The following is a 27,791-nucleotide window of genomic DNA, read 5'->3' as shown; positions in this document are numbered from 1 at the left end:
TACAAAAAAAAAAAATACAAAAAAGAAAAAAAATGTATTCATGGTTGCCCTTAATCAAATTTGTTATTTTATTTCCTTCAAATTCTGTCTAATATTCTAGTTTTAAATTAAAGCAATAATCCATTAGAGTGGGAAACAATACATTTTTCATTAAAATAACATTTTAAAATAAATAAAATGTATATCATCTGAGAGAAACTAGTAACTGCCAAAGGAAATAAAACACATTTAACAAAGGGAAATATTAATGTCCTAAGAATTCTGATTGCATATGTTCATAAATCATATAACAAACAAAATGAAAACTTTTAAGAAATAGTATAAAAATGCTTACACAGATATATTTTTCTGTTGTGTGAAGGCAACGCTTCACACAAAAAAATTGTTTTAAAAATATACTTTGCTTCTAGATAGTTATCATACCCAGAGGCAACCTTCAACCAAATCCAGAACTACAACTACATTTCCTAACTCGCCCATTATACCGCCAGTCACGCCCACCAAAGGCGAACTCTCGTCCTGCCGCTGCACTTGTTTGCATACGAATGAGGGATTTATTTATAGCAGTGCAGGCAGGACTCTGGAGGAATGCGGATTGAGGAGGTGGCAGCCTAAAGGCGAACAAACAACGCTTGGCCCGGCCTATTATTCTATTTTTGTTTTGTGCTATTGAACCCAATAGACAACGCCAAACATTGAAATGGAAAGTGGACATGATGGGTTGGCATATACTTCTTTTTTCAAAAAGGGTGGATACTCTCCATCCACCTCGCCCACTGCAGTTTATTTAAAATTCCAAGACGAACTTTATGACGACACATCCTTGGGCCAAGATGCACACGGCCTAAGGACACTTTATACGTGGCAGTTTCGCGTCCACATGAGTCACCAAAGGTCAGCGTTTACAATACAAAAATTCGCATACTTGCACTTGAAAATTTTGTAAATGCCTTCGGACAGTTTTGAGTGTCAGTTGGCGAAAAAGCGGCAAGACAGTAAAATTAATGCAAGTGACAAGTGTTGTGTGAAGGACGTGTTTTGACCTTGCATGTCCGTTTGCCAGGGCCAAAATGAAACAAAAGTTTTGTTGGCAATGAAAACGTTTTTTAATGAATGTGTATGTAGGTAAAGAGGTCCCTTTAAATCAATCCCTTTAAAAAAATAAAAAAAAACATCCCTACATATCGTATTCGAAATAAATAAAGGTTACTAAAAGATAACCAAACACTGAAGAAAAGGTTTTAATATTATTATAGTTTTTCAAGTATTAATAATTTATGAATTGTATTTATTTATACAATTCGAACTTATAGTTAAAACTAAGAGCTAACAAAAAAAAAGGTTGGAGCTATAGCTGCTAGATGTTCTCAGCTCGCCAGTTGTAAGTATATTTTGTTTGTGATATTTTCATTACAATAGTTAAGTCAAGAAGTTTGAATAATTACGTTACGTTCTTATTATTTTTATTTATTAATATATTTTTATTAATTTCTTTTTTTTTTAACTTAAAAAAAAATTATATACCCCCTCCTAAGCAATCAACATTCTAGAAAATCTAAATGACATACAATTCAAAAATTGTACTTTGGACTCAAAGAGTTCTACGATAATAAAATGATAATATTGATATAATTCGATTAAAATTACAAAAAAACGAATATGTCAATATTTTAACAGCACTAACATTTTATAGAAATATGTGATATTATAAAATAATTTTTAAAATAGCAAAAAAAAAGGACGTATTGCATAAAATGATTGTTTAAACCCCCGCCATAAATAAAAACCTGTGAATTTATTTTATTCCATATTTATTTATTGAATCTCAAGTTGATTACGATTTTGCTGAAATCTATTGAATCGGAATGATATGCGTTGAGTGTTTTGTTCTTTGATAAAGTATGTAGTTACGACAATTTTCTTTTGCAATGCAAATGATCGTGTTCTGAGGAACGTCTAAATTACTTTGGTTATATCGGTTAAATGAGTGATGGCTAAGTTGGCCTATGTTAAAATGCTTTTCCATCTAGATAAAAGTGCTTCAAGAGCGTTAGTCCAAACTACAGCTAGGTAATTTTTATTAACATTTTCTTTGGGCATATATGATTTTGGTTTGGAGCTCTTAGGTATTACATTTATCCGAGAGATATGATGCTGACTTTTGACTTTATATTTTGTGTTGCGTTAAAGATATGAGTTTTGCGATACACATATATATATATTTATCGTATTTTTCTTTAATGTTTCGATTCTAAACTCTGAAAAGTGCAAACAGTGTGACTACATATAGTATACATATATATATAAAATGTTCTTCTTGATTAGTTGTAAATACATTTGAAATATTTTAGTTTTCAACATTTAGAATACATTTAGAACACGCAAGAGAATATCTGACTACAAAACTATAAATATATATTTATTCTGTTATACCTCTTTTCCAGCATTAAACTAGACTCACGCCCCGCCAAACTTTTCCGTTTGCAATTCTGCTACAAAATCTTTTTGCGATGCCTTTTATTCTGTTTTGCTTTTTTACTAATTTGAAATTGGGACCAAGGTCTTCTGTGTGTTTGTCCTTTGCCGTAGTTTGCTATTGACTTGTTTACAGTCCTCCGAAAAAAGGAAATTGAAAGCATGTTTCACTTTTCATAGGGCCCACCACCCCCACCTCTCACCATTTTAGCACAAACACTTGCCGACATTGTGGAAAACTTTTCCCAGCTATACTGAAAATTTTCCTTTTTTTCAACATTTTTCAGTTAGCTGGCAAAAATAGTAGAAAACAACATTTTCCTGTGTTTGTGTGAAAATGAAACATTGCTTTTGGTGTATTTTTGTTTTTTTGTGTGAGTGTCAGAAGACCTATTAAATTAAACCGCAATTTATTTGGCTTAAGACAGCTAACAGCTTTTATAAAATTGTAAAGAATGTCAAGCTCAACCAATACCTTAAAAGGGGTTTAAAAAACAAAAATTTTCATTATCGAACTGAGACCTCATCGCCCCTCTAGATTTACTTCAAATCTAAGTCGACACTTGACCTCGAGTTGACTAAACTTCCCATTGCAAGTAGAAAGCTTGCAATCAAGCCAATCCTTATTTAGAATTATGTTGGCAATAGGTGTTTATAAAAGTTTCCCTGAAAGCATTGTAACTCCATTAAAAAATTACCTTAAATCAAATAAAAACATAAGAATTACCTAACAGGTTTTGGTTTAGCTCGAATTTCCATTCCTTGATTTAATCAAACTTTCCCAGTATTAATATAATATCCATATATAAGTTATATCTGTTGCTTGGTATCAAAAAATTGTATAAAAAATTGTTGCTTAACAAATTCTTGGTATCTTAATTTTTTTGGTATAAATCTGGCTTTAAAAATTGAGTGTGTTTGGTTTTGCAAAAAGTTTTCGGTGTTGGTTGAATAGTTTCCCTTTTTATGTTCTATATTTTGAATACACTTACTTGTATAATTCTTGGTAATATTATTTTTAGCTTTAAGCTTTGATTTGCTTTTGGCCTGTAGTTGCTTGCAAATTGTGGTTAGATAATGTTTGCACTGGGAAATGGAATTAAACGAAGTTTTAAAATATGCATTAAAAAGGGAATGCATTAAATGTAAAATCTGCAGCCAAAATAAATTATCAAGAATTCCCGCAAATATTCTAGGCGTATATGTTACAAAAATGTCTACTTTAATAAGAATTTGATTATAATTATAATTACAGGGAAATGGTAAAACCAATTCCAATTTTTATAAAATGATAAAAAAAACACCGGCTTCCAGAGCCAATTCTCCATTTATTTATGTGGTGTAATTGGTTAATAAAACAACAAAAATGTAAATGCTTCTATTTCTTTCCTGCAAATGTTACCTGCAGTTTTAATTTGAAAATACTATTTACTATATGGTTAAAGGAGCAATAATTGTTACTAAATTCTAAATCAAATGCAAGTTTAAAGAAATTTGACAATTAAAATTAGAACAATAGTTTCTAGAACTAAAACCCTATTCAAAAAATTTCCTCACTCTTATTACCAGGCGAAAGTTTTTTCCAGTGCAAATTGAAATCCCTTACCATTCAAAATCCCTTTCGATAAATTCCATTAACCTCAATGTTCAAGCCAGAGGTAACCTCAGTGCAAAATCATTCACCAAGCACTCCGTTAAAACCCCAAGTATATACCTCTGACTGCGAATCGGAGTCGGGCGAGTGGGCCTAGTAGGCGATCCTGCCCAGACGCGTGGAGGGCAACGAGGCGGGCTCCGAGCTGGGCAGCTCGCCGCACCTCTGAAGCCAACTCCAGGCCTGGCCACAGACGACTCCGACTCCGGCCAACATTCAGAAGCAGTTGCTCCGCCGCTTCGAGGCCGTGGTATCCGTAACCGTGGTCGCATGCGTTACGGATCCACCGGTGGCCGTGGAGCTGATGGTGGAGGTCCTGGCGGACATCGCTGCTGGCAGCAGCCGGGCCGTGTTCTATGTCTTCTTGAGCGGCTGGCCCACTGGGGCGTTGGCCTTGGGGGTGCGGGACTTCTTCACCAGGAAGCAGGTGAGGAACTCAATGGGCGAGGGTATCTTCTGGAGGCTCTCCTCCGAGCTGGAGCTGGACTTGTGGCTCTCGGAGCGCAGGTTGCTGCACTTGACCTTGCCACTGGCGCCGGGTCCGGTCTCCAGAGCATGGCGATAGTAGTTCTTGCAGCACTTCTTGGACAAGTTGTACATGCGGACCGTGCGATCGATGTTCTCATCGTCCTCCTCCTCGCCGGCCTTGAGATTCAGGCCCAGACCGCCCACGCCCACGTCATGCGAGTGGGAGTTGACCATGCCCAGGCCCTTGCGATTGGTGGCGGCAGTGGCGACTGCACTCGACGGCTGGGCCTCCGATATCGTCTGGTCGTTCTGGGGGACCAGCTGCTGGGGCAGCGACACCTGCTCCATCGGCAGATGCTCCTCCACCGGCGGCTCCTCCTCCTCCAGGTTGTTCTGCGAGTCGTCGTAGAACTTGTAGCTGCGATAGCGAGTGTGCCTGTGGCCCGCTGCCTGAGACCAGTCCCGACCCGATCCCGATCCCGTCCAGTCCGTGCTGGCGGGCAGGGACAGTTGGATGGTGGGTGTGCGATAGTACTGGCGGTGCGGATGGAAGCCCAGGCCAAAGTCATCCATGTAGGACTGCGAGTGTATGTTGTCCAGCTCGTCGGCGACGCTCAGGAGGAAGGGCAGCGTCGACATGGTTGCGGTTGTTTCAGTGTTTCAGTGTTTCTCTGCTTTTTCAGGACTTTTAAGCACTACGTGTTTTGGCGCACCAAAAATGTAGGTATCTATGCTAGGTCTGAGGGACTAGTCTCCCTTTTCCGTACACACTCTCCCTGCAAAACTGCACTTGTTTGCTTATTTACTTTTCTCTATTTCTATTTCCTCTATTTGTTTTTTTTTTTTTTCTTCTTGCAAATTTTCCTCTGCACTTTTCACTCCGGCCAACACGACTGCACGGACTCGAAACTGAAACAGAACTGAAGGAAAATGCAATTTCCAACTAGCACACGACGTCGCATTTATGTTCATCGTGATGATGATGATGATGATGAAGACGATGATGATGATGGTGGGGAAACTCCTTCGTGAGTGAGAGAGAGATTTTCTCTCTGCGCTCTCTCCATCTCTCTGTTTTGGTCACGCGCTCAGGAAAACCCGATGCAGTCACTGGATTTGGGTTTATGTTTTGATTTCGCTGCTGCAACGCGGCGTATGCGTGATATTTTTGTTAGGGACCCGAGGCAAGGCGGCGTATGCGTGATATTGGGTGGGTGGTTTGCGCTGGGTTGGTAAGGGGATTTTCCCAGTTCGCGCCTTATTGTCATTAGTTGGAGGCTCTCGACTGCCGCGCGATTTCGTTTTGGCCTCCAGCGTCTCTGCCGCGTTTTGGATTTCACTATTTTCACGTTTTTCTTGCCTTTCAAGCGCGTCCCTGGACTGCAGAACGAAGGACAACGAAAAGTGGGTGGTGCAGGACATCCCTGCGGCCCTGGAGCCCTTTGTAGATGTGTGTATCTGTGTGACACAGTGCGGGGGGAGGGGTTATAGTAGCACGATAGGACGGCGGCGAAATCTTAGTGCGCAATAATTCATTTGCTGGCACCACTGTGAGCTGCGAAGGTTGCGTGTTTCGAAATTACTAGCTAAATCAATTCAATTTTTGGCTCGTTATATCCTCACTTAACGGCGGGGGTATAAAGTTCTATTAAACGTTATTTGGATGAACTAGAACTTTCTGGTAGCTTTCAAAGAATTTATTAACAAAATACCTTAATTTTAGATAGAAGAGAAATAGCTGTCAAGTAAATCTTTACACTAATAAAAAATAACTTAAAGATACCTATTAAAATTATTATTCAAATTTTATATTTTACCATTTAATTTGTAACAACAAAGTCCTTACATTTTTTTAAGCCCTATTTATTTTTGAATTCCTCATAAAGACATTATGTTACAAAAATATTCTAATACAAACACAATTGTTATCTTAATCATGTTTCTTTCTGGTTACTTCATTATGTTTTTGCTTCTGCATTAAACTTCAAGCTTAACAATAGACTGGATTAGTCTGACTTCATACGAAACCTATGCATAAGCAACTAAAAGAAATCAAGAGACGAAATGGAAAACAGGATATTCCAGCTCTAAATTGACCTGGGTGGAAAGGACATTACCAGCAGCCCAGGAGTGGAAAAACCCGGTGAAAAACTGCAGCAGAGCACACTCACAAAGACTGAAGAACACATATAGGCAGATATCCAGTTGGTGTCCTGTCTGGCAGTTAGAGACACTTAAGCCTGCGGTGAGCGCCTGTCGTTCGTCCTTTGTGCCACTTATTGAGAGCAATAGACAGCAAGAGAACGAACGAGTCGCCGAGAGGAAGGGCAGCAGCGACCCAGCTGGAAAAGGAGGTGCAGGGCATAAATCTTTTAGCACTTTATTTGACACACTTTCAGGCCGGAAAGCGGACATGTAGCCAGAGAGACATATAGACAGCCAGCCGAAGGGCCAGGACGGAACGTCACATGCTCATCAATCGGTCGCTCACATTTGCAACAATGCAGAGTGATGTCCGTGCACCTTGGAGAGGTAGTACACGGAGAATAAAATGTACAGATGTGTCCCTGAAACAATTACACATTTTAAGTAACTCATTGATTATTGTAAGTTTGAACTTTAATATTAATCAGTTGATTATTTACTTTATTTTATTAACGAAAATCAAAATTATTTTGTTTCAAAATGTACTGCAACTTTAATATAAATGTTACAAATAATACATTGTAATATTTATAATAATATTGTTCCAAAATTAAATTACTTTTTGTAGACACTCCTAATTAGGTAAGTTCAGGTGCACTTAACTCTTGTCAAACATTTTTCTTCCCAGTGCACAGGGGTTCAGAGACTGGCAGACGATGACAGTTGACGATAAGCGGTCGAGTGGCTGAATCCTTGTGTGCCCTGCCCCCCTTGCCCCTCTTGCTAAGCCCCTCAAATGTTGTGACTGCCTTTGGCTTGTTGTTGGCCAAACAAACACTGCCGAGAGAAAGGCGGGGAGAGGGCGGAGAAAGGGCCAAAAGAATCAGCAGAACCTTCTTCACGTTGGCCTCATTTGACTTTAGCCTTTCCCTCGCTTAATCCATTTAATTGCATTTTTTCGTACTTTCTGGTGCGGCAGTTAAGCTTCCTCTTTTGTTCTTGTGCATTCCAGTGTTTACGGGGCGTATGTGGAACGTGAGAACGAATTACGCATACGCCCCAGTAACCCATACGTCAGGGCATTCAAATATTCATTTGCGATTTGGTGGCTAATGAAAATTCGTTAGAAATGCATTCCGAAAACCACCCAGTACCCCGCCACCCGACTTGTCCTTGTGCCACTTTCAATCCAACTCTTTCGACTGAGCGACTGTCTGACGTTCCGTATCAAATTATCTATAAATTGCGATTGCCTAGGCACGCCATCAATGCAAAGGAAAATCCTCAGCAGGAAATGGAGGAGGAGCTGGGTGTGGATAAAACCAGTTCGTGTTCGCTGATTGTTCCTTTTTGCCTTACATTGTCGTGTGAAGTTTTTCATATCACTCCATTGAACATATGCACGGATAGCTAGTGATGGGAAGTCTAGCTAGTTGTACCCAAATAAATATATTTCACAATTTTATTGCTTTCTTAGATGAAATAGGTGCATTACATTCAGGGTTTTATATGAATTTATACCTTAACAAAATTATTTAATTAAATTGTAAGGCACATTTACAACTACTAATGATGAATTTAAAATTGTGGTAAGCCTTAGCCTGCACACAGCTTAATTTTAATATTATTAATATTGATTATAGTAATTTAAAATTTGGAAAAAAGGATATATATCAACTAATAAGGTGTGTATTTCGTTAAATAAATAAGAGATGTATTCCCCATCACTACTTACAACATATAGGCATACACTAGCACAATCAATTTGCCAATGAGAAAATAAACAAGAAAATACGCAAAAAAGAAGAAAATGAACGTAAAACTGCCTTCTGCCAAGTCTTGCCATTTGCCCGAGATTTGAATTTAATTTTGAGGTCAGACAAAGGCAAAGAGTTTTGGGTTGGGGTGGTTGTTTGTGACTCAAGTGTTGCCTGCATAAAAAAATGCAATAAATATTTAAATTACTATATCCACATGCTGCACGCAAATGGAGAACGAATCCACAAGGGTTTTGCCAGAGGAGCGGGGGGACTTCTCGAAAAACTAGGCTAAATGTGGATCGCACTACAAAATAATTAAAAGAAATGTTGCAAAGAAATTGAAATGAGTGTCGAGTGTCGGAGGCCCATTAAATGTTTAGAAATTGGCAAGGGAATCGTTTTATAACAGCAGAGTTTATGGAGAATTTAACAAGTAGATTTATTGACGTTCTATTAAGCTAAAATTTGAAAGCAAAAATATTAAGTTTAATATTAAAATAAAAAAGTCAATACAATTTTTTATGTCATGATGGTGACATGGTACATATATTAAAAACAACTATTAGGACTCTTGACATACTTTTTAAGCCGCATTTATGTTTAAAATTATACAACATTTGCACTATTTCTTGCCATTTAATTGTGTCCACGTCTCAATCTTTTTCTATCACTCTTCGATCCGCCTAAAATTTTTCATATTTTGGCATTTGTTTATTATTTAAAGCTTTACATTTTTGCACAACATTCAACAAAATTTATGCGAAGAACAACAGCAACAAAAAAACCACACCGAAAACTGAATGGACAACAACCGTGTCAAGTTCAACAAAAGCTTCACCCGCAGCCAATCCAATCGCTATTGTTTTTGTCTTTGTTGCTGTCTTACAAGTTTTTACATATAAATTTCACGGCACGCGCAGCAATTCGAAAAACCTGTTAATGCGTTTGTCCAAAAAAGTGGATTCAAGAGGGAGGGGTCTTGCACCCACGCCAACTTCAAAAGAGAAGAAAAAGAGAGTCCCGAAAGTGAAGAGCCGAAGAAAAGAGTACATATGTATAAGCTTGGAAGAGTTTTAAAAGGGTCGAAGGGCAGAGAATTAAAAAACTTTAAAGGCTTTTGATAATTCTACAAGACAAAATATATCATATCACTACGCCGATTTAAGTTTAAAAATATAATATACCCTTTTACTCTACGAGTAACGGGTATAAATACAAAATGTATACTAGGCACTAAGAATTTTCTACCACAATTACATTTTAAACTGAAATCAGTTCGAAGCTGTAAAATGTAGATCAAATCATAGAAATGATTTGAAAAAACTTATAAATTTGGTGGCAGCGTTAAATGCTCACTAATTACTCCATAGTACAATGGAAAAATATCAAAGTAAGTGCATTGTTTACCTCATAAGTCACAAATTTAAACATTCAACCTCTTCTTTCCTTTAAGCTGTCTATTATCTTCTCAATATATCAAGAATAATACAAAATTGCCACATTGCCCTTCTGTGGCCTCCCCAAATTAATCAAAGTTGGCTGATTAATAACCTCAATGTAAATCTATAACCGAATCAGTTCAATTAAACAGAGTGCATCATTAGAACTGTTTGATGCCAGATAAAAACAGGCAATATTTTATTTGTCAGGGTCATGTTTTATCCACCCACTAAGATACACTAAGCGAGCGGAATTTCCTTTTTGACCAAAACAAATATAGCGAAAAAGTGGCATGACAAAAACTTGCACTAATTTGCTAATGAGCGGCTCATCCATAATTTAAGTGAAATAAAATGTAAAGTAATATTACAAAAGCAGAGCAAAAAGTCGAGCAACTAACTGCAAACGTGTTGCTCATTAATGGCCCAAAAACTTAATGAAAAGCCCTCGACAAAAGTTTCGAGGAGCGTTGCGCATGCGCTCTTTAATTTTTCCCTCTCAGCGATCGCTTGGCTTAGGGCTTTTGCCCAAAAAACTACAACCTACTACAGCTGAAAGCCATAAGTCAAAGCGTTGTCATCGCAGCTCGGCTTGAACTGCCAGTCGTCAGCGGTTGTTCCGTGCGGTTGGATCTCCGGTTAACAAAGTCACAGAAATCAAATACACTACCAAGAAAATCTCAATAAAAAATCGCACTTAGGGCCGCCACAGAAGTACCCAAGTATTTTAGTGTTATTCTGCTGATTCATTTCGCTTTGTGACGGAAGTTTTTCCCATTTCCCCCGTTCGCGTGCGGCCATTAATTTGAATGTGCACCTGATTTGTATCGCAATCGAAAGCCGCCCACTATTTTCCGGTCAAGTTCGCTTACGTTAACCGAGAACCAAATATATATGCTCCACCATTAACCACGATTGTCATTTGGCCGGCGATGCCTCAATGGGGAAGACCAGAAAAAAGCTATTCCTTTGGCGCGTGTGAAGTTGTGACTCGACCCAATTAAGCAAAAACGCAAATATAATTAACAAAAATATTTTAATTATACCAGCTGATGGCGGCAAAAAGCTTTCACTGCAACACAACAGCCAAACCCGTTTTCATGCTTAAAACCCTGCATATACATATATACGAATACAGTTGTTGCTCTTACTATAAGGGACATAATAAGATATAGTAAAAGACAGCAGCCAAGCGGCCGCGTCGCATCGCATTCGGCAACTTGTTTATTTCAAAATTATATATAACAAACACCAAAAAAAAAAAAGCCCCAAAACGGGTATCTTATAAATAGTGCGCTTTGTTTCGGCACGCAACAACAAGATCGACACCCCAACAACAGCGGCTCTCACTTGACGTAGGTCAGGCCAAAGCTCCGCTCGATCAAAGAAAAAAAGAAAAAAGATTCCACATCTGTTGCCGGCGTTTTGATCGAAAAAAGAGAGGAACCCGATAAATGGGTCTCGCCCCATCTCCGTAGACTCCATCCATCCGATCGTCTCCGAGAAAATGCTCCACTGGTCCCTGATCGTCAGCGCCCTGGGCGTCTGCGTGGCCGCCTTGGGCGGCTACTGCGGTTGGATCCTCTTCCCCAACATGGTGCACAAAAAGGTCGAGCAGGTGAGTGCCCCAAAAGGAGAATTTTCAATGAGAAAAACGGAGTGCATGCTGCCTTTGCTAAATTAAATGAGGATATTGAATGAAGATTGAAAGAATTAAATCCTATCAGAATAAGATTAAAAAAACAACGAGAAAGCCATTGAAAATAGTTATTGTACAAAAATAATATTATTTATTCAAATCTTTGGACTTTTACATATAAAAACAAGAAAGGAAGCAAACTTCGGCAAGCCGAATCGATAAAATTCGTGCTTATGAAATATTTTTATTTTATTTAACTGGAATCACTTGTTATCAGGCCAAACTGATTGTTGTTTGACATAAAAATTAGCCATATGGTTTCTTTTTGCTTTCATACAAAATTTGAGATTAAATTTGTGGAATTTTTTCGCAGAATAAGTTTTGTTTGGTAAACATATAGTTTATTAGTATGTCAAATTAGAATCAAGTTAAGAAATCTATCCGCACATGGCGCGGTTTTTATACAGCTAGATCGACTCTCCTGGTGATGCTGATCAAGAATATATATACTTTATTGGATCAAAAATCTCTTCTTCACTGCGTTGCAGACTTTTGACTGAATTAATAATACCCTCTGCAAGGGTATAAAAACAGTGACATTTTTACCTTTTTCATTTTGTTTATGAAGTATTTATTTCATCTTTAAGGACATTTCGCCAATACACTAGGTTAATATTTATAATTTTAACTTTTTTATTTTCTGAACTTAAGTAATTAACATGGAATTTTCAAATAAAAACGTACACAGAATTTTACTTATAAATTCTTCAAATAAAAGTTTTTTTTATTTCGAGCTAACAAGTCCCTCCTTTCATTAGAAACTTGTCATAGTTTCTTGGTCAAATATTTAGATTTCAAAGTTCACACAGATATTTTCTCTCACTGACCAAACAAAGGGAATATAATGATTCTATTGTTGACTTTTGCTGACTAACAAGTGGCAAACCGAAAGCTGTATTGCCAATACTCACTGAGTTAGAAAGAATTATAGTTAGTTAGATGAATCAAGCAAAGTTCAAAGTACCAAGTAATGAAATATAATTAATTAATGATGTAGACAGATTTAATTACTCAATATATGGTTGGAATAGAAACAGGTTTGCTTATTTTTCAAGTTTATAAGCTTAAGAGCTTTGGTAAAACTAGAAGTCATCTTCTTTATAATTTCCTTAATTACATTATTATTTTATTGGGAATCACACCATCAGATCAACTGTTGACATTTATTATTCAAGGGATAGCAAATACTGATCTACTAAGTTCTGACGTAGGGAATGGCACGACAACCCAACATTATTCAGCTTATCCGTAATGACATCTTTGGCCACATAACCCACCGGCTGTAATTCCCCAAACCATCGCTTTCCACGCTCTCTAACAAGTCTAATTGCCAAGCCAACAAGTGCAATAGAATCTCATTTCCCTTGTATATATCCGAATATGACATGAAATAATTACATATAGCTGGAATGGTAATAGAAAACCGATCCCTTGGGTCACGCTCTCGACGAATGCCAAATGCAATTGAAATGCCACGAACGATGCGAATTAATTTGCTAGTCAAATGCACTTTATTATTATTGGGTTATCCAATCCATTAGAGCCAAAAACAAACACTTAAATTACTAGTCATGTTCTTGTCCTTCAACGCATTTAATTTATGACCAAGTTGATAGGCGTGACATTGGGTTTGTTCAAGAATAATTATTCCACTCGGTCTGTAATTTCGGTTTAAAATGTTTATTTCGGTATTTACAAATGTTTAATTTTGTATTTGTAATAATTAAATATAAAAAAGGTGTACCAAATTTAATTTATTATTTGAGAACGGCTGGCTTGGGAAAACCCTCGCAGATAAAATTGCGTCGAGTATTGCTGGTTTTAAATAATATGATAAAAATAATTTATTTGTAATTTTTTAAAGTTACTTCACATTTATTTTTCCCTATAAATTAATGACTCAAAACCAATTAAAAATTAGATAAGATGTTGTTAATTGTATCATACTTCTGCGAATATGCACATGTTTAATTATAAATATTTATTATCATCATTATTTTCATTTGAAAATTTGAAGGCAAACACTTAATTTATGCCTTTTTTCATTACGAAAGCTTAAAAGTTTTTATCAACCAGGACTAGCCAAGAAATCCTTATGTATTGTCCTTGGATTAATTAGGTTGGTGCAAAAAAAACATATATTTTACTTCTATTTTATAATATAATTAAATATATAAAACATTTTCGCAGATTATTTTCTTTACCTTAAAAATGCAGTCCCATCGCGAGGCGCACGCTTGCTGAATCAGGCGTGACATCTTCGGCGCTCAGTGCCAAGGCAACTAGAAGTACTTGGGTTGACTTTGAGCTGAGGTTTGGGTTTTTATTGTAATTAGAATGCAAACACAGAGTTTTATCTTTTTAGTCACCACTGGTTTGTGCGGCTGTGTTTGCTCTTTTTAATTGTTGTAGCCAAGCCAAGTTAATTGCTCTTTTTTGTAGCTGTGCCCCTGGAACTTGGTTTGCCACCCATAACGCTTTCGGGCCGCAAAACTATTTTTACGAGCCATCGTTAGCAATGAACTTCCGTGTGTACGCGTTCGAGATCCCATCTAGAATGGCCAAAATACCCTCGAAATCGGAGGGCCTTCAACTTGAAGGTGGACCGACCCTTGCACATTAACCATTTCTATTTGGAATTCAAATGCAGACGCCAAAGACCCAAAAACAGATGGCCAAAACAAACGAGTCATGAATTGAAATTGAAATTCAAAGCAATTGAAGTCTATTCGATGGTCAACATATATGTTGTGCAATTTAGTTCGCCGGCAATGTCAAACAATCGCACCTCTTTTTAGGCCTCTATATTAGCTATTTACCTTTTCTTTTAATCATTCTGACCCATATTTTGTCTACTATTGTTTATACAAAAGTACCCTTATCAATATGTGTACTTCAATAATTATTTAAGCAATTAATATATAATAATAAGTTATCAGTCTGGAAGAGCTTAATCAATTTGTAGCTGGTGCATGTATATTGGCAGACAACAACCATTTTTTTGTAGAAATGAAGAAATGAACAAGCTTAGAACATTTTGACTAAGATATTAAAACATAAAACCATAAAAATATATAAAATATTTTAATTTAATTTATTAGATAAAAAATTGTTATTACCAGTGAGATATTACAAATTGGAAACCATACATTTTCGATAAAAAAGCATTTTAAAATATTACAAAAATTAAAAATCTTATAATATTCCAATATATAGCAAAAACATAAACCAACCCTTCATCTTTTTAGTACCTCCAAAAAGTTTCGCATACGCCCCATTGACCCAGCACATTCTTGTCCAAATCGAATTTTAAGCAAAATTCAAATTTTAAACACGTTTTGCTTCGGCCTGTCGCTTTGCCAAAACCGCTCTATTTCGCAACAATTATTTGTAGTTTTTTTCTGAATGAATTTTGGGCCATTGTCAGCCGTAGTCTGAGCCTCTCTTTGGGTCTTGAGGTTAATCAAACGTTTTGTATGCTCTTCGATATGCTGAGCTGAACCGAACTGCGTGTGCATTAACCTTGGGATCTGCCTTAGTCATATAAATATTTACCCAGATTTTTGTGTAGCTTTTTGACAATTTTTCAATTGTATCAAGTGCGAGGGGCAGACCGTAAAATTATATTGCTGGTCATGTTTTGAACTTGTTTTCAACTTTTATTTATGTTTCTTTGGTGGGCCTTTTTATGTTTTGCCAATTTTTGTTTTTGTGAGCTGTGAATACTTTTCTGGCTACTGGGTTGTAAAAATTAAAATGGAAGGTTAACAGCAAAGGTTTTTTTTGGCATGGGAATATTTTTTCAGGTAAAGCACAACCTAATTAATAATATTGTTTTGAAAAAACACGAAATCAAAGCAAATTTTTCACTTGGTCATTGATCTTCTCTTTCTGTTGATTATTATCAATTATAATTACCACGATAAAAAATAACAATAGGAATTTCTTTGTGGAGAAAAATAAATAAAATCTTTAACTGAAAACAGGTTCAAATTCAGTTTGATATCGGTTTGTGATATTATGATTTGATTTTTATTGCCTCTACGGCGTCATTAAATGTCATAAAGACGCGACTTAGTCGCGTGATAATCAACCTTAAAATTTGTACTGATAAATATTGATTTGTTTAGCATCGGGCAGCCGAATAAAAAATAAAACCTGTCAAACCAACTTTAAGTAAAACATAGTATAAAATTTATTCAAATTCAGTATTAGAAGACAAATATTAAAAGTAACTAAAATTAAAATTTTAAAAATGATGTCATACTATAAATACTAATCAGCATTCATTTGATTGTGATTTTTTACTATGACAGTTTAAATGTATTTAAATATATCCATGTTTATAGATATTCATTTTAATTTCGTGACAATTTATTATATTTCGCAGAGCGTGATTATAGCAGATGGCTCGGAACAATATAAACGTTTTGTTAACCTGCCCCAGCCATTGAACTTCAAGGTCTACATTTTTAATGTAACAAATCCGGATAGGATACAACAAGGTGCCATACCCATAGTCGAGGAAATAGGACCCTATGTATACAAGTGAGTAAATAAAATATAAAATTGGCATAGTAATATCAAAAAATGTATAATATTTTCAGACAGTTCCGTCAGAAGAAGGTCAAGCATTTTTCGAGAGACGGGTCAAAAATATCCTATGTGCAAAATGTGCACTTTGATTTCGATGCAGTGGCCTCGGCTCCGTACACCCAAGATGATCGGATTGTGGCGCTCAATATGCACATGAACGTAAGTTTAAATATAAATAGATAAAAATCAAAATTATAACATCAACATACCTCCCAAGAAATTACAATTTTAATAATAAATTTACAGGCATTTTTACAAGTATTCGAAAGAGAAATCACAGATATCTTTCAGGGTTTTGCCAATAGGCTAAACTCTCGATTGAATCAAACTCCAGGTGTACGAGTCCTGAAACGATTAATGGAACGTATTCGAGGGAAACGTAAAGTAATTTTATCAACTACTAATTTAATCGAGAGTAACACCCTCGCAACTGGTGATGGTCAATCTGACAAAAGAACCCGAACCAATTCGGCTTTGTCCAAATAGATACTCTATGCAAAGATTTACTTAATAGCATGCCTTGGTAGATTTTACGTAATGGTAATGGGTTTTCACGGTTCTGCGATGGACGATACCATCGCCCGGCTCTGTTTGTCTTTGTTCTGCTTTGGGACCAGCGATTTCACCAATTTATTATTCCTTTTATTTACCGTTTTCAGTTCATTGTTTATTAATTATGATTTCACCCCAGGCGTGCGTCATCGGATATGGGGGGATCTTTTGGATGGACTGTTTATACGTCATTAAGCTAATGATATTTTTATTGCCGATTTATTGCGCCGATTGTGTCCGATTAACCGTTTAGGCAGTGGGTTAGGTCGGGATCGCAATAGTTTTTTTTTAATGGATATCAATTTTGATGTTTTGGGGACATTTCAATACCAAAAAGACATTTAAATTATTATTCAGACATAATTAGACATTTCAAAGGGTCTGTTTTGCTTCATTAAAATTCCCTTCTAGTAAAATGTACATTGAATCAATTTTATGACTTAAGAATTAGGAAACAAGTGCATTTTAAATTAATAGCACTTAAGATGCATCAAGTTCTTAATTATTCTAAGCAGTAGATTAACACTTCAAAATATACACCATTGCTATGGCTTTAAAATTTAAGAAAATTTCAAAGTGCACCAATAATTTGGAAAAATAAAACAGATAATCTATTTGAATTTAAAATTGGCATCTTTTGGGAAAAAAAGTTCCTTTGTATAAGATTTTATGAGAAAGATTCCAATAAATCGAATTTAATGTCCCCAAAACTTATAGCTCCCATTAGCTGGGTACATGGCATCATAATCAGCATTGTCGATGGTGTCAAAGTAAGTTGACCAGCTTTTCAGATTTTCTGACAGCTTTGCAACTATTTAATTATATTAATTGCAATTCGGCGCATCTCCTACTCAAAACTGAAAACTTCAAACTGCCAAAGTCAAGATCATTCACATCAGACGTAGAAATGCAAAATTTTGATTGGCATTCACCTTGAGTTCCTCTCGTCTATGTAAATATTTTGATAAATTGTCGACGCGATCTGGCGACTGGCGAGGAGAAATCAATGGAAACGGCAGCTGAAAACCGAATGATTGGAAACGTCAATTTTCTCACACATCCAACGCAAAAACATAATTAATAATAACAAATTTGAGCTTGTGCTTTGCTACTAATATATGGCTAACTGCTCCGCCCGCTGCTAATGCTTTTGAAATATTTTTAAATACTAAACATTTGCTGCCTTGCCTTTTAGCTTTGGTCATTATTCGCTGCATGTTCCTTAATTAACGATACGCCCTCTTCAACACTTATATTTTTAACAGTCTGTTCTGCAAATATCGGAGAATGATCCTGGCTTGGCGCTACTCCTGGTCCATTTAAATGCCAATCTCAAAGCGGTCTTCAACGATCCGAGATCGATGTTTGTGAGCACTTCTGTGAGGGAATACCTCTTCGATGGAGTGCGTTTCTGCATCAATCCCCAGGGAATCGCCAAGGCTATTTGTAACCAGATCAAGGAAAGTGGTTCGAAAACCATTCGGGAGCAGAGCGATGGCAGCCTGGCCTTCTCCTTTTTTGGTCATGTGAGTAAAATTGAACTGAAACACAGAATAAATCCTCTGTGGAGCTCATTAATGCACTGTTATTATGGCAAAAAACAAAGAGTCTTTGCAAATTTTAAATAATACATACAAAATACTAAATATGTCTTCATTTTTCCCCTTAGAAAAATGGTTCCGGACACGAAGTCTACGAAGTCCATACTGGAAAGGGGGATCCCATGAGGGTATTGGAGATCCAAAAACTGGATGACAATCATAATCTACAGGTGTGGCTCAACGCTAGTACAGAGGGTGAAACATCAGTCTGCAATCAGATAAATGGAACTGATGCCTCCGCCTATCCACCATTTCGTCAGCGGGGGGACTCCATGTATATCTTCAGTGCGGATATTTGCAGATCAGTGCAGCTATTTTATCAGACAGATATCCAGTACCAGGGAATACCTGGATACCGGTACTCTATCGGCGAGAACTTTATAAACGACATTGGACCGGAACATGATAATGAGTGCTTCTGCGTTGACAAATTGGCGAATGTGATTAAGAGGAAAAATGGATGTCTATATGCGGGAGCCTTGGATTTGACCACCTGTTTGGGTGAGTGATTATAAGAATTCCCTAGATTCTGATTCTTGCATTCCCAGTTTTCAAAAAACCAACAAAAATATTTATAGAATTTGCTAAATGAGGTAACAAATGCTTTATTTAAAATTTTTATTACCTTATGTTGTACAAATATCGTCATTTAGAAATGACAGATTTACCCCTTTGAACACATAACAAGACTTTTTGGGAATGTTTATGTTGTGTCTTCATATACAAATGTTATCTTCCGCTTATCTTTAGTTCCTCAAGTTATTTCACAGTATACGCCAAATTAGCATTCCAAATGAATTACCATAAATTAAGTAGATCAAAGACTTTTGTCGGTCTACTCTTAAAAAGGAAAAAGCAGAGGTTCTTTAGCTCAACAAACTATTTACATATTCATCAGAAAAAATGTAAAGATCGAAATAAAAACTTATAATTTCCGTAAATTGAAAAAAAATAATTACTTTAAATGTTCGGTTGAAAAATAATTAATATGTAAACATATCAAAATACAAATTGTTAGCATGATATTAGTTTTCTTAGATTTGGGGGATTCCCTTTTTAATGAATGAATTGTCAAAAAAATAAACAATGGTTCCCAAAGTTCCATTTCTTAAAAATGAGTGCTTCTGTGCTCCTATTGATTCGATTCTCCGAATTTGGTTAGAGTATTAATAATTTGATTCAGCGGCTTTTCAACCTTCATCAGATTATTGGAATAACACTGATTTAATTTAATTAGCATTTTATTTATGTTGATAGTTTAGGTATTTGACAGTTTGTTTCCGATCTTATACTTTGTTGTCACTTAACTCAAATTTAAACGAATGTTCGATCATTTTGATATAAACTTTATCATTAACTGGAGCATTGCTAGTCTAAACAGCATATGGTCACGACTAAAAATAATGAAAAGACTCAAACAACGAACTTTTAGTTTTGTAGAATATTGGAGATAAAATACACAGGGAAACCGGAAATATTTTGAAAAATATTTGACTATTTTTGCTCTTTGTATTTTGTTATGCAAATGAGCCTTTTTAATGCGGTGTTGTGTTTATTTGTTTTATGGCGATTAACTGATGAGGCGAACTACCCCAGATGGCACCTCTGTCATCAGTTTGTGGTCGATTACCTCAGTAATTAAAAGGCAGGCAATTATAAATCAAATGGTAATCACGGTACCACAGTTGCTGCCAGATCTAGTTTGGCCATTTATATGCAAATGATCTGCTTGGGAAGTGCAAAGCGAAGGCATCAAGAGACACGGGCCATAAAATTAAAAACTGAAAAGATATAAAAGATCTCTATAAACACGCGCTGGCTTCGATCAGACAAATTGCAAACGCTTTTCGTTAGGACTTTGATTTAAGCGTAGATTCACATTTCGATTCTGATCGCGAATCTGTGTGGGCTGGCTTTGATCTTCTTCGATTGTTTAATTTCTTAATTAACACTCGAGATTCGTGGAATAAAAAACGTTTTGCTTCGCATTCTGAAGTAAATTCCCCGCAGGCATTGCGCATTTGAAATCAAAAGTGTTCTCTTTTATTCAACTAGGGGATATAATGGAGCCGCACTTCATTATGATGTTATCAAGTGCTGTGAACGCTCTACAAATTGAAGCATTAACTTTGATTTTTATTATTTTTTCATCACTTTTTTGTTTGGGTGTTTGCCGATCGATCGCGCACGTTTCAAACTTGATATTCTTTTGGTGATGCCTTCCTTTCGACGTTTTTATTTTTTTGTTTAATTGTCGAAACGTGAGTTAACAGTTTCAGTAATGAGCATTTGAAATATTTTGTCGGATGAGGAAATTCTTACAAATTGGTTCAGACATCACAAGTAGTTAAGTAAATAAATAAATGTTGTTCTACGAAAACGTGATGAGAGGTTAAGAAGCTTCCGCAACCTAAGAAATATTTACCAATTAATTTAATTAAATTAAATATAAGTAGCTGGGTCTGATTAAGGTCGCAAAATCTTGTTTTTCGGAATCGTTTCAACAATGTAAACAGAATAATTAAAATGGAATGCAACGAGACGCTTAAGGAGCTGGTTATGCAAATCAAGGAGTCTGCCTTATAATGTATATTTTAAGTAATGTATTTTTATCGTTATCACTTTATAGATGCCCCTGTAATCTTAACATTGCCTCACATGCTGGGCGCCTCGAATGAGTACCGAAAGATGATTCGGGGCCTAAAGCCTGATGCCAAAAAGCATCAGACTTTTGTGGATGTGCAGTCGGTAAGATATTCATGTCCATTCGATCTAGAGAAATCTTAACAATATAAATATTCCATTAGCTGACAGGCACGCCCCTGCAAGGCGGTAAAAGGGTTCAGTTCAACATGTTCCTAAAGAGCATTAATCGCATAGGCATCACCGAAAATTTACCCACAGTTTTGATGCCCGCCATTTGGGTGGAGGAGGTTAGTTATATCCAAACACAATTTAAGACTGATTTATTTATAACAAATATTTGTAAACCCTAAACTTTTCCCTAGGGCATTCAACTCAATGGCGAAATGGTGGCCTTTTTCAAAAAGAAATTGATTAACACGCTTAAAACCCTCAATATTGTCCACTGGGCGACCTTGTGCGGTGGCATTGGTGTGGCGGTTATGTGTCTGATATACTATATCTATCAAAAGGGGCGTGTCGAGGAGCCACCCGTGAAGTAAGATATTAATCATAAATCCGTATTTGTTATTGAGTGTTATGTAAAAGTGTATTTGTTATATTATTATGATAATTATGGATGTAACACACGCAGTTTTTGTCTACGAATTTGTATATAATTTATTTTTTTAATTGTGATTCTATTGTATTGTGATTTAGCGTTTACTAAAAAAAAAACAAGAAAAACTACTACGAATTAACCAAAATGTTGTTTTCATTTAAAGCTTGAAGAGCTTTATAGTGATTCTTGGAACTGGAATATTTGGAACATTTTAAGAAATTTGTTTTGGTGAATTTATTGATTTCTTGAATTCTACAAATTGGGGAATATATAAGATATTAATGGAAATATTTTTCGATTCAAGATGTTAATTTAGTCATTAAAAAACGAAAACATTGTAAAATCAACTGCACACGAAAAACAAATGTGTGTTGATTAATTCTTAGAAAGACAATATCTGGCATGACTTGTGGCTTAAATTAGGGAGTTCTCATGAATATCCCAATCCAAAAATGTCCGGTTTCCAATGAAAATAATTTGAAAAAATGTTTAAACATTCAATTAATTTTTCGGACTTCTAAATCAATGCTAACCACAAAATCACTATGCATAGCCAAAGCCTTGATCCATCCGCCTCCCTTCTTATTGGCAATGACTCAAGTTCAAAACCACATAATGAGGGAACCCGGGTATTAATCAATCAGCAACTGTTTTTCGGCCCAGCAATTTGCACAAAAAGCGGCAATTAAAACACAGTTTATATTGCATCAAATTGGCTATCAGAGAAACACCAAAAACTTAGGCAACGAACGCAAAAAAAATAAAACAAATTCCAAAAAGCGACTTGGTCAATCGGCAGATGCAAACAAAAATATTTCACTCGGCAGATAAACAAAGCTGACCCAAGGTGTTTTTGCATTACAATGTGATTGAGACACTATCTATGGGGTGGGGTCCGCATCGGATTGATTGACAGCCGCAAATCGCGCCTGTCGATTTCTTGATTGAGTCTTGCGAGGCGATTTAAAACGCGTGAAAAGCGCTCGCGACTCTCGAATTGTCTGTCCCATAAATACGGGTATTTCAAATTAATTCCATCAAGCAAATGAGCAGCTAATGGCCCAACGACTGCAGAACTTTCTAAATACATTTTTATGGTTGATTTGATAATTCTGTTGCCTTTTCGCGCTTCCAATATTTTTGGGTTCTTGAGTGGCCGAGAACCTTTTTTTTTCAGCTGTGACCGCCGTAGTAATTATGCAATAGCCACAACCAGTTTGTCTCGCTCGGCAGTCGACGTCGTCATATTCAAATTGACTTTGGGCTGAAGATGCGACCGCCGTGTTTCAGTCGTCAACGAAACGCGCAAACGCACGCAGGCAGTTGGGGAAATAAAATAAACTACAAAAAATATAAACGTAGAAAAAATCGAGACAAATCGCTGTAAAATTTGAATTTCAAATGACCCAAGGATCCTGCTCCAGTTCTGTGTGTTTTCTGTGTTCTATATAAGAGTGATAGCTGTGGGTTCGAGTGCCAGAGCAGATCAAGATGTGGAGTTGGTCGGTGGTGTTCGTACTGCTTCCGGTTTTGGCCACGGCCAAGATCTTCGATCGCTGTGAATTGGCCAATGTGCTGCAGCAGCGTTTTGGCCTTCCTGCCGCCCAAGTGGCCACTTTGGTGTGCATAGCCCAGCACTCGAGTGATTTTAATACGGCCGCCTTTGGCGGAGGTGCCGGATTGGGCGGTGGATCCCATGGTCTCTTCCAGATCAGCGACGTCTACTGGTGCTCGCCACCGGGCCAGGGCAAAGGCTGTGGCCTGAGCTGCTCCAGTTTGCGGGACGATGACATCGGCGACGATGTCCTGTGTGTGCGCAAGATATATGCCGAGCACCAGAGGATCAGTGGAGATGGCTTCACCGCCTGGCAGGCCTATGGCGCCTACTGCCGCCAGGATGCGGCCTCCTATGTGGCGGGATGTGGAGGTCCTGGCAGCTCAGTCCTTTCGGTGGCCGCTTCCTACCAGAAACCGCAACAAGTGCAGGTCCACAGCTACCCAGTGAATCACTACCATCAGGTGGCCCAGGTCCAGACGCAGGGCAAAATCTACAGTCGCTGCGAGTTGGCCCAGGAGTTGTTCTACCAACATAAGCTACCCATGCCCCAGATTCCCACCTGGGTTTGCATCGCCCAGCACGAATCCTCCTTTAACACTGCGGCAGTGGGTCGCCTGAATGCCGATGGCAGTGCCGATCACGGTTTGTTCCAGATCAGCGATCTCTTCTGGTGCACCCACGACCAGAGGGCGGGCAAGGGATGCCATGCCACCTGCAATCAGTTCCTGGACTCCAGCATTGCAGATGATGTGCAATGCATCAGGAGGATCCATCAGGAGCACACCCAAATTTCGGGAGATGGCTTCAATGCCTGGACCGTGTACAAAAGGAACTGCCTGAACCAGCACTACGAACAGGTGGCAGCCTGTTTCGCCAAGCCACCGGCTCACCAACATCCGAATGCCATCGGGGGAGGTCCTGCGAAGCAGAAGGTCAGCTATGCCTATCAGTTTGGCCAGGTGCAAGTGCAGCAGAACCCGGCGCCAATTACACCGGCCGTGAATCAATATTATCGACCTGCGCCGCCTGTGTTGAGCTACCAGACCAATGTGGCAGCCTATTCGGGCAATCCCTTTTTCCGACCACGTCCAGTCAATACCCAAGCCCAAACCCAAATTCCCCCCCGGCAGCATCCCAATGCCATTGGATTACCCTTTAAAAACCAATCCCCTGCCAACCCCTTCTACAGTCACAAACAGCCAGTACAGTATCAACCACACTATCAGTCACACTTCCAAACACACAATCAACGCACGGGTAAAGTTTACAATCGCTGCGAATTAGCCGAAGAGTTGTATTTCTCACACAAGTTTCCCATGCAGGAATTGGCCACCTGGGTGTGCATCGCCGAGCATGAATCCTCGTTCAATACGGCAGCGGTGGGGCGCCTGAACGCGGATGGGAGTGCGGACCACGGACTCTTCCAGATCAGCGATCTCTACTGGTGTACACACGATGAGGGAGGCGGCAAGGGCTGTCACATCGACTGCCATCGACTGCTGGACTCGGATATCTCCGATGATGTGAAGTGTGTCAGGACCATCTACGAGGAGCACACAAGGATTTCGGGGGACGGATTTACCGCGTGGACCGTCTACAATGGGCACTGCAGACAGAAAACTAGAGCTGATATCGCCAGTTGCTTCGAGGACAAAGATCTGCCTCGGGAAGTCATTAAACCAGCCAAGGGTAACGAACTGGTCAGGAAGGGAGCTCCACCTTCAAAGGGTAAAATCTACAATCGCTGTGAGCTGGCCAAGGAGCTTTATCATACACATAAATTACCCATGAGGGAGATCCCCACCTGGGTTTGCATAGCCCAGCATGAATCCTCTTTCAATACAGCAGCTGTGGGGAAACTCAATACAGATGGCAGTGAGGATCATGGCTTGTTCCAGATCAGTGATATTTACTGGTGCTCCCACGACCAGACAAGTGGCAAAGCCTGCCACATTGAGTGCGATCGCCTGCTGGATTCGGATATCTCCGATGATGTCCAGTGCATTCGCACAATCCATGAGGAACATACGCGACTGTCGGGAGACGGCTTCAACGCCTGGACCGTCTACAATGGACATTGCAGGAATCAGAACTTGGCCCAATTGAGTGACTGTTTCGATGGAAACGAGATCGCAGAGGCGGATAAGATCAGTCCTTATGGAGAAAAGCCCCAAGTGAAGCCCCATCAGTCTGTGTTGGGAAAACCACAGCAAAAGGTAGCCACCTTTCAAGAATATGGAGGTAATCCCTTCCTTCAAAATCTACAAGCAGCTAAGACCCCGCAAACTCATGTGCTGCCCACCAAACTTACAAATAAAATTACAAATAATAGTTTTAGTCCCAAGGAGCCACAAACTAATAAACTCTATGCCTCAAATCCATTTTTCAATAATCAACTGGTGAATAAACCTACTCCCACATTAGGAACTGCCACGTATTCTACCCAAAAACCGAACTACGATCGCAATCCCTTTTTGAAAGCCCCTGGTTCAATTAAACCCTCTGTAACAACTTCACATACTTTAGAAGAAGTCAAACCCCACCAAAGTTTACCCTATGCCCATAATCCATTTCTCAGCCTTCTTGGCAAACCAATTGTACCTGCTCGAGCACCCGTCAATCCCAAGCCGAAGCCCTCGAGCCCAAGTAAAAGCCCATCTAAGCCCCCTCAGCTGGTCAACAGACCCTATGTCAGCAGCGACAGCTTCCGCAATGAGGTGATTAAATTTACGGCCACCTCTGCGGCAGTGGAAACAACTACAAGCGTCACAAAGCAATCTGTAGCAACAACCACAAGGAAACCTTTAACAGCGGCCACAAAAAAACCAGTCCCAACTACGGCCAAAACTACGAGCTTGCCGTTATGGTCATGGCAAACTTCTACGTCCGCTAAGCCCACAATAACTGAAAGTGGTAATCGCTACACAGCTACAACGAAAGCCTCTGCACAACCAACAACTACTCGATCAGTGATAACCAATAAGCCAGCTACTATTTCAACTACTGGAAAAATTACTCGACCTACTCCTAGCTCACCTAAAGGAACCACTACTCGGAAAACTACTGCATTAACCATTCCAACAACAACACGTTCAAATACCTCCTTAATCACTTACCCAACAACTCGTCCATCAATTCGTACAACTTCAAGTCCAGCAACTTACTCAACTAAGCGCCCGATATCTACAACTCATCCAACATATCGATCAACTACTAGCCCAATATCTACGACACGTTCAACCACACGTTTAACTACTCAGCCAACTACTCGACCAACCATTCGTTTAACTACTCAGCCAACTAGTCGACCTACCGCTCGTTCAACTACTCAGCCAATTACTCGTCCAACCACAAAGCCAACTACTCCTTCAACTAGAAGTACAATTTCAATAGCCTATCAACAAAAGTCAACAACAACGAAACCTACATCTCGCCACACAACTGTAAGCAAGGCCACCAAACGGCCAACTACAACTACTCGTCCAGTTACAACCACTCGCTATATTGCAACAACTCACCAATCAGTAATAGCCAAGACCACAAATCGTTATGCAGCCTTATATTCACCAACCTCTCGACCAAATGTAATATCGAAATCTTCAACTCGTTATACAACCACAACGCCCCCAAAAACCAAGTCCCCATATCACTATATATCAGTAACTAAGCCCACCACTCGCCCGAATCCAACCATTCGTTCAACCACAGCCATTCGTTACTCACCAACAACTCACCAACCTCTAACAACGAGAAACACCACTCGTTACTCAGCGATATCTACACCAACTACTCGTCAAGGAAGCACCACACCAAGGCCATATTTATTAACATCAACAACGAAAAAGAGTGCTACATCTAAAGATCCCTTTGATCATCCGTTTTTCCAGAAATTCAAGGCAAAGTTTGAGAAAACCCCCTCTCAGGCACAAAATCCAAAAACCACCGCAACAATAATCCGAAATCAAAATCAAACCACCAGCAGTCCTTATTATGCAAAATATCAGGAAAATAAGATGAAAACAGGAGCCAAAACCGTTCTTTCATACGATTTCGGACATAATAGAACGACTAGGCCAAAAAGTGCTTTCGATGTCTACCTTAATTGGAACAAAAGTTAAGAGGGTTTCCATTAGTGTGTCACTTTCGAGACTTGTAAATATGCTTTATTGACCACTAGTTTAACATAATGGCAGAATACTCATACATTATTGATTCGTAAGCCTTATAAATAGGATTTAGATAATAAAATAAAAATAAAACGATGCGAATGCGAAATGTACGAAAATTAATTCAATTTCAGAGACTGGTTGGCGGGTCAATCTGACAACGCGCCAAACGTCGCCAAGTGCGATTGGATCGTGGCTTTAAACAGGGGCTTTGATTAATTTTCGTTAACCCGTTTTTGGCCGAGTCTTGTTAACATAAATGCCGAGCAAAGCGACAAAGACAAAGCGGGCCAAAGAACTGCAAAGAGAACGTGTTTCGAATTTCCATTGGGTTCACTAATAATGTTCTTTAATTTTAGCAACTTATCAATTTGGTAAATTAATTCTAATTGTGTTCCCGATTTATTGTCCGTACTTTTCTTTGCTAGAACCGT

At 38.4% G+C, this 27,791-nt stretch overlaps 4 protein-coding genes across 8 annotated transcripts in view; 2 read left to right on the top strand and 2 right to left on the bottom strand.

Annotated features, from left to right (window-relative positions):
* Nucleotides 1–27,791, bottom strand: part of LOC108037077 (fibrillin-2-like) — a 55,026-nt gene that overhangs the window by 23,664 nt on the left and 3,571 nt on the right. The gene's annotated exons all lie outside the window — the stretch shown is intronic.
* Nucleotides 1,795–7,306, bottom strand: LOC108037082. Its single transcript, XM_017113542.2, has one exon. It carries the CDS (start codon nucleotides 5,234–5,236, stop codon nucleotides 4,484–4,486), a length of 753 nt encoding a protein of 250 aa, XP_016969031.1. The 5' UTR covers nucleotides 5,237–7,306; the 3' UTR covers nucleotides 1,795–4,483.
* On the top strand, nucleotides 9,627–21,758 carry LOC108037079 (sensory neuron membrane protein 2). Of its 4 annotated transcripts, XM_017113538.2 has the most exons (10): nucleotides 9,631–9,892; nucleotides 9,956–11,559; nucleotides 16,031–16,188; nucleotides 16,248–16,395; nucleotides 16,483–16,620; nucleotides 18,054–18,314; nucleotides 18,458–18,890; nucleotides 21,019–21,137; nucleotides 21,197–21,322; nucleotides 21,398–21,755. In XM_017113538.2, the coding sequence occupies exons 2-10, from the start codon at nucleotides 11,449–11,451 to the stop codon at nucleotides 21,572–21,574; spliced, it is 1,671 nt and encodes a 556-aa protein (XP_016969027.1). In that variant the 5' UTR covers nucleotides 9,631–9,892; nucleotides 9,956–11,448; the 3' UTR covers nucleotides 21,575–21,755. The 4 variants fall into 4 exon arrangements, with proteins under 4 accessions (XP_016969028.1, XP_016969027.1, XP_016969026.1 ...); XM_017113537.2 differs by having other exon boundaries at nucleotides 9,631–11,559; XM_017113539.2 differs by lacking the exon at nucleotides 16,483–16,620 and having other exon boundaries at nucleotides 9,627–11,559; nucleotides 21,398–21,756.
* LOC108037076 lies at nucleotides 22,570–27,611 on the top strand. Of its 2 annotated transcripts, XM_017113527.2 has the most exons (2): nucleotides 22,570–24,448; nucleotides 24,514–24,653. In XM_017113527.2, exons 1-2 carry the CDS (start codon nucleotides 23,125–23,127, stop codon nucleotides 24,546–24,548), a joined length of 1,359 nt encoding a protein of 452 aa, XP_016969016.1. In that variant the 5' UTR covers nucleotides 22,570–23,124; the 3' UTR covers nucleotides 24,549–24,653. The 2 variants fall into 2 exon arrangements, with proteins under 2 accessions (XP_016969016.1, XP_016969015.1); XM_017113526.2 differs by having other exon boundaries at nucleotides 22,570–27,611.

This window comes from Drosophila rhopaloa, unplaced genomic scaffold (genome assembly GCF_018152115.1).
Source record: "Drosophila rhopaloa isolate 14029-0021.01 unplaced genomic scaffold, ASM1815211v1 contig_163, whole genome shotgun sequence".
Classification (NCBI taxonomy): Eukaryota; Metazoa; Arthropoda; class Insecta; order Diptera; family Drosophilidae; genus Drosophila; species Drosophila rhopaloa.
Note: the sequence above shows the minus strand (reverse complement) of the source record. Positions and strands in the feature narration are given on the sequence as shown.

Excerpts from the sequence above, each read along its gene's own strand:
- LOC108037082 (XM_017113542.2), bottom strand. The coding sequence starts at position 5,236 with ATGTCGACGCTGCCCTTCCTCCTGAGCGTCGCCGACGAGCTGGACAAC.
- LOC108037079 (XM_017113538.2), top strand. The coding sequence starts at position 11,449 with ATGCTCCACTGGTCCCTGATCGTCAGCGCCCTGGGCGTCTGCGTGGCC. Across the intron at positions 21,138-21,196 it reads CTTTTGTGGATGTGCAGTCG|CTGACAGGCACGCCCCTGCA; the intron begins GTAAGATATTCA and ends ATATTCCATTAG. Across the intron at positions 21,323-21,397 it reads CCGCCATTTGGGTGGAGGAG|GGCATTCAACTCAATGGCGA; the intron begins GTTAGTTATATC and ends ACTTTTCCCTAG.
- LOC108037076 (XM_017113526.2), top strand. The coding sequence starts at position 23,125 with ATGTGGAGTTGGTCGGTGGTGTTCGTACTGCTTCCGGTTTTGGCCACG.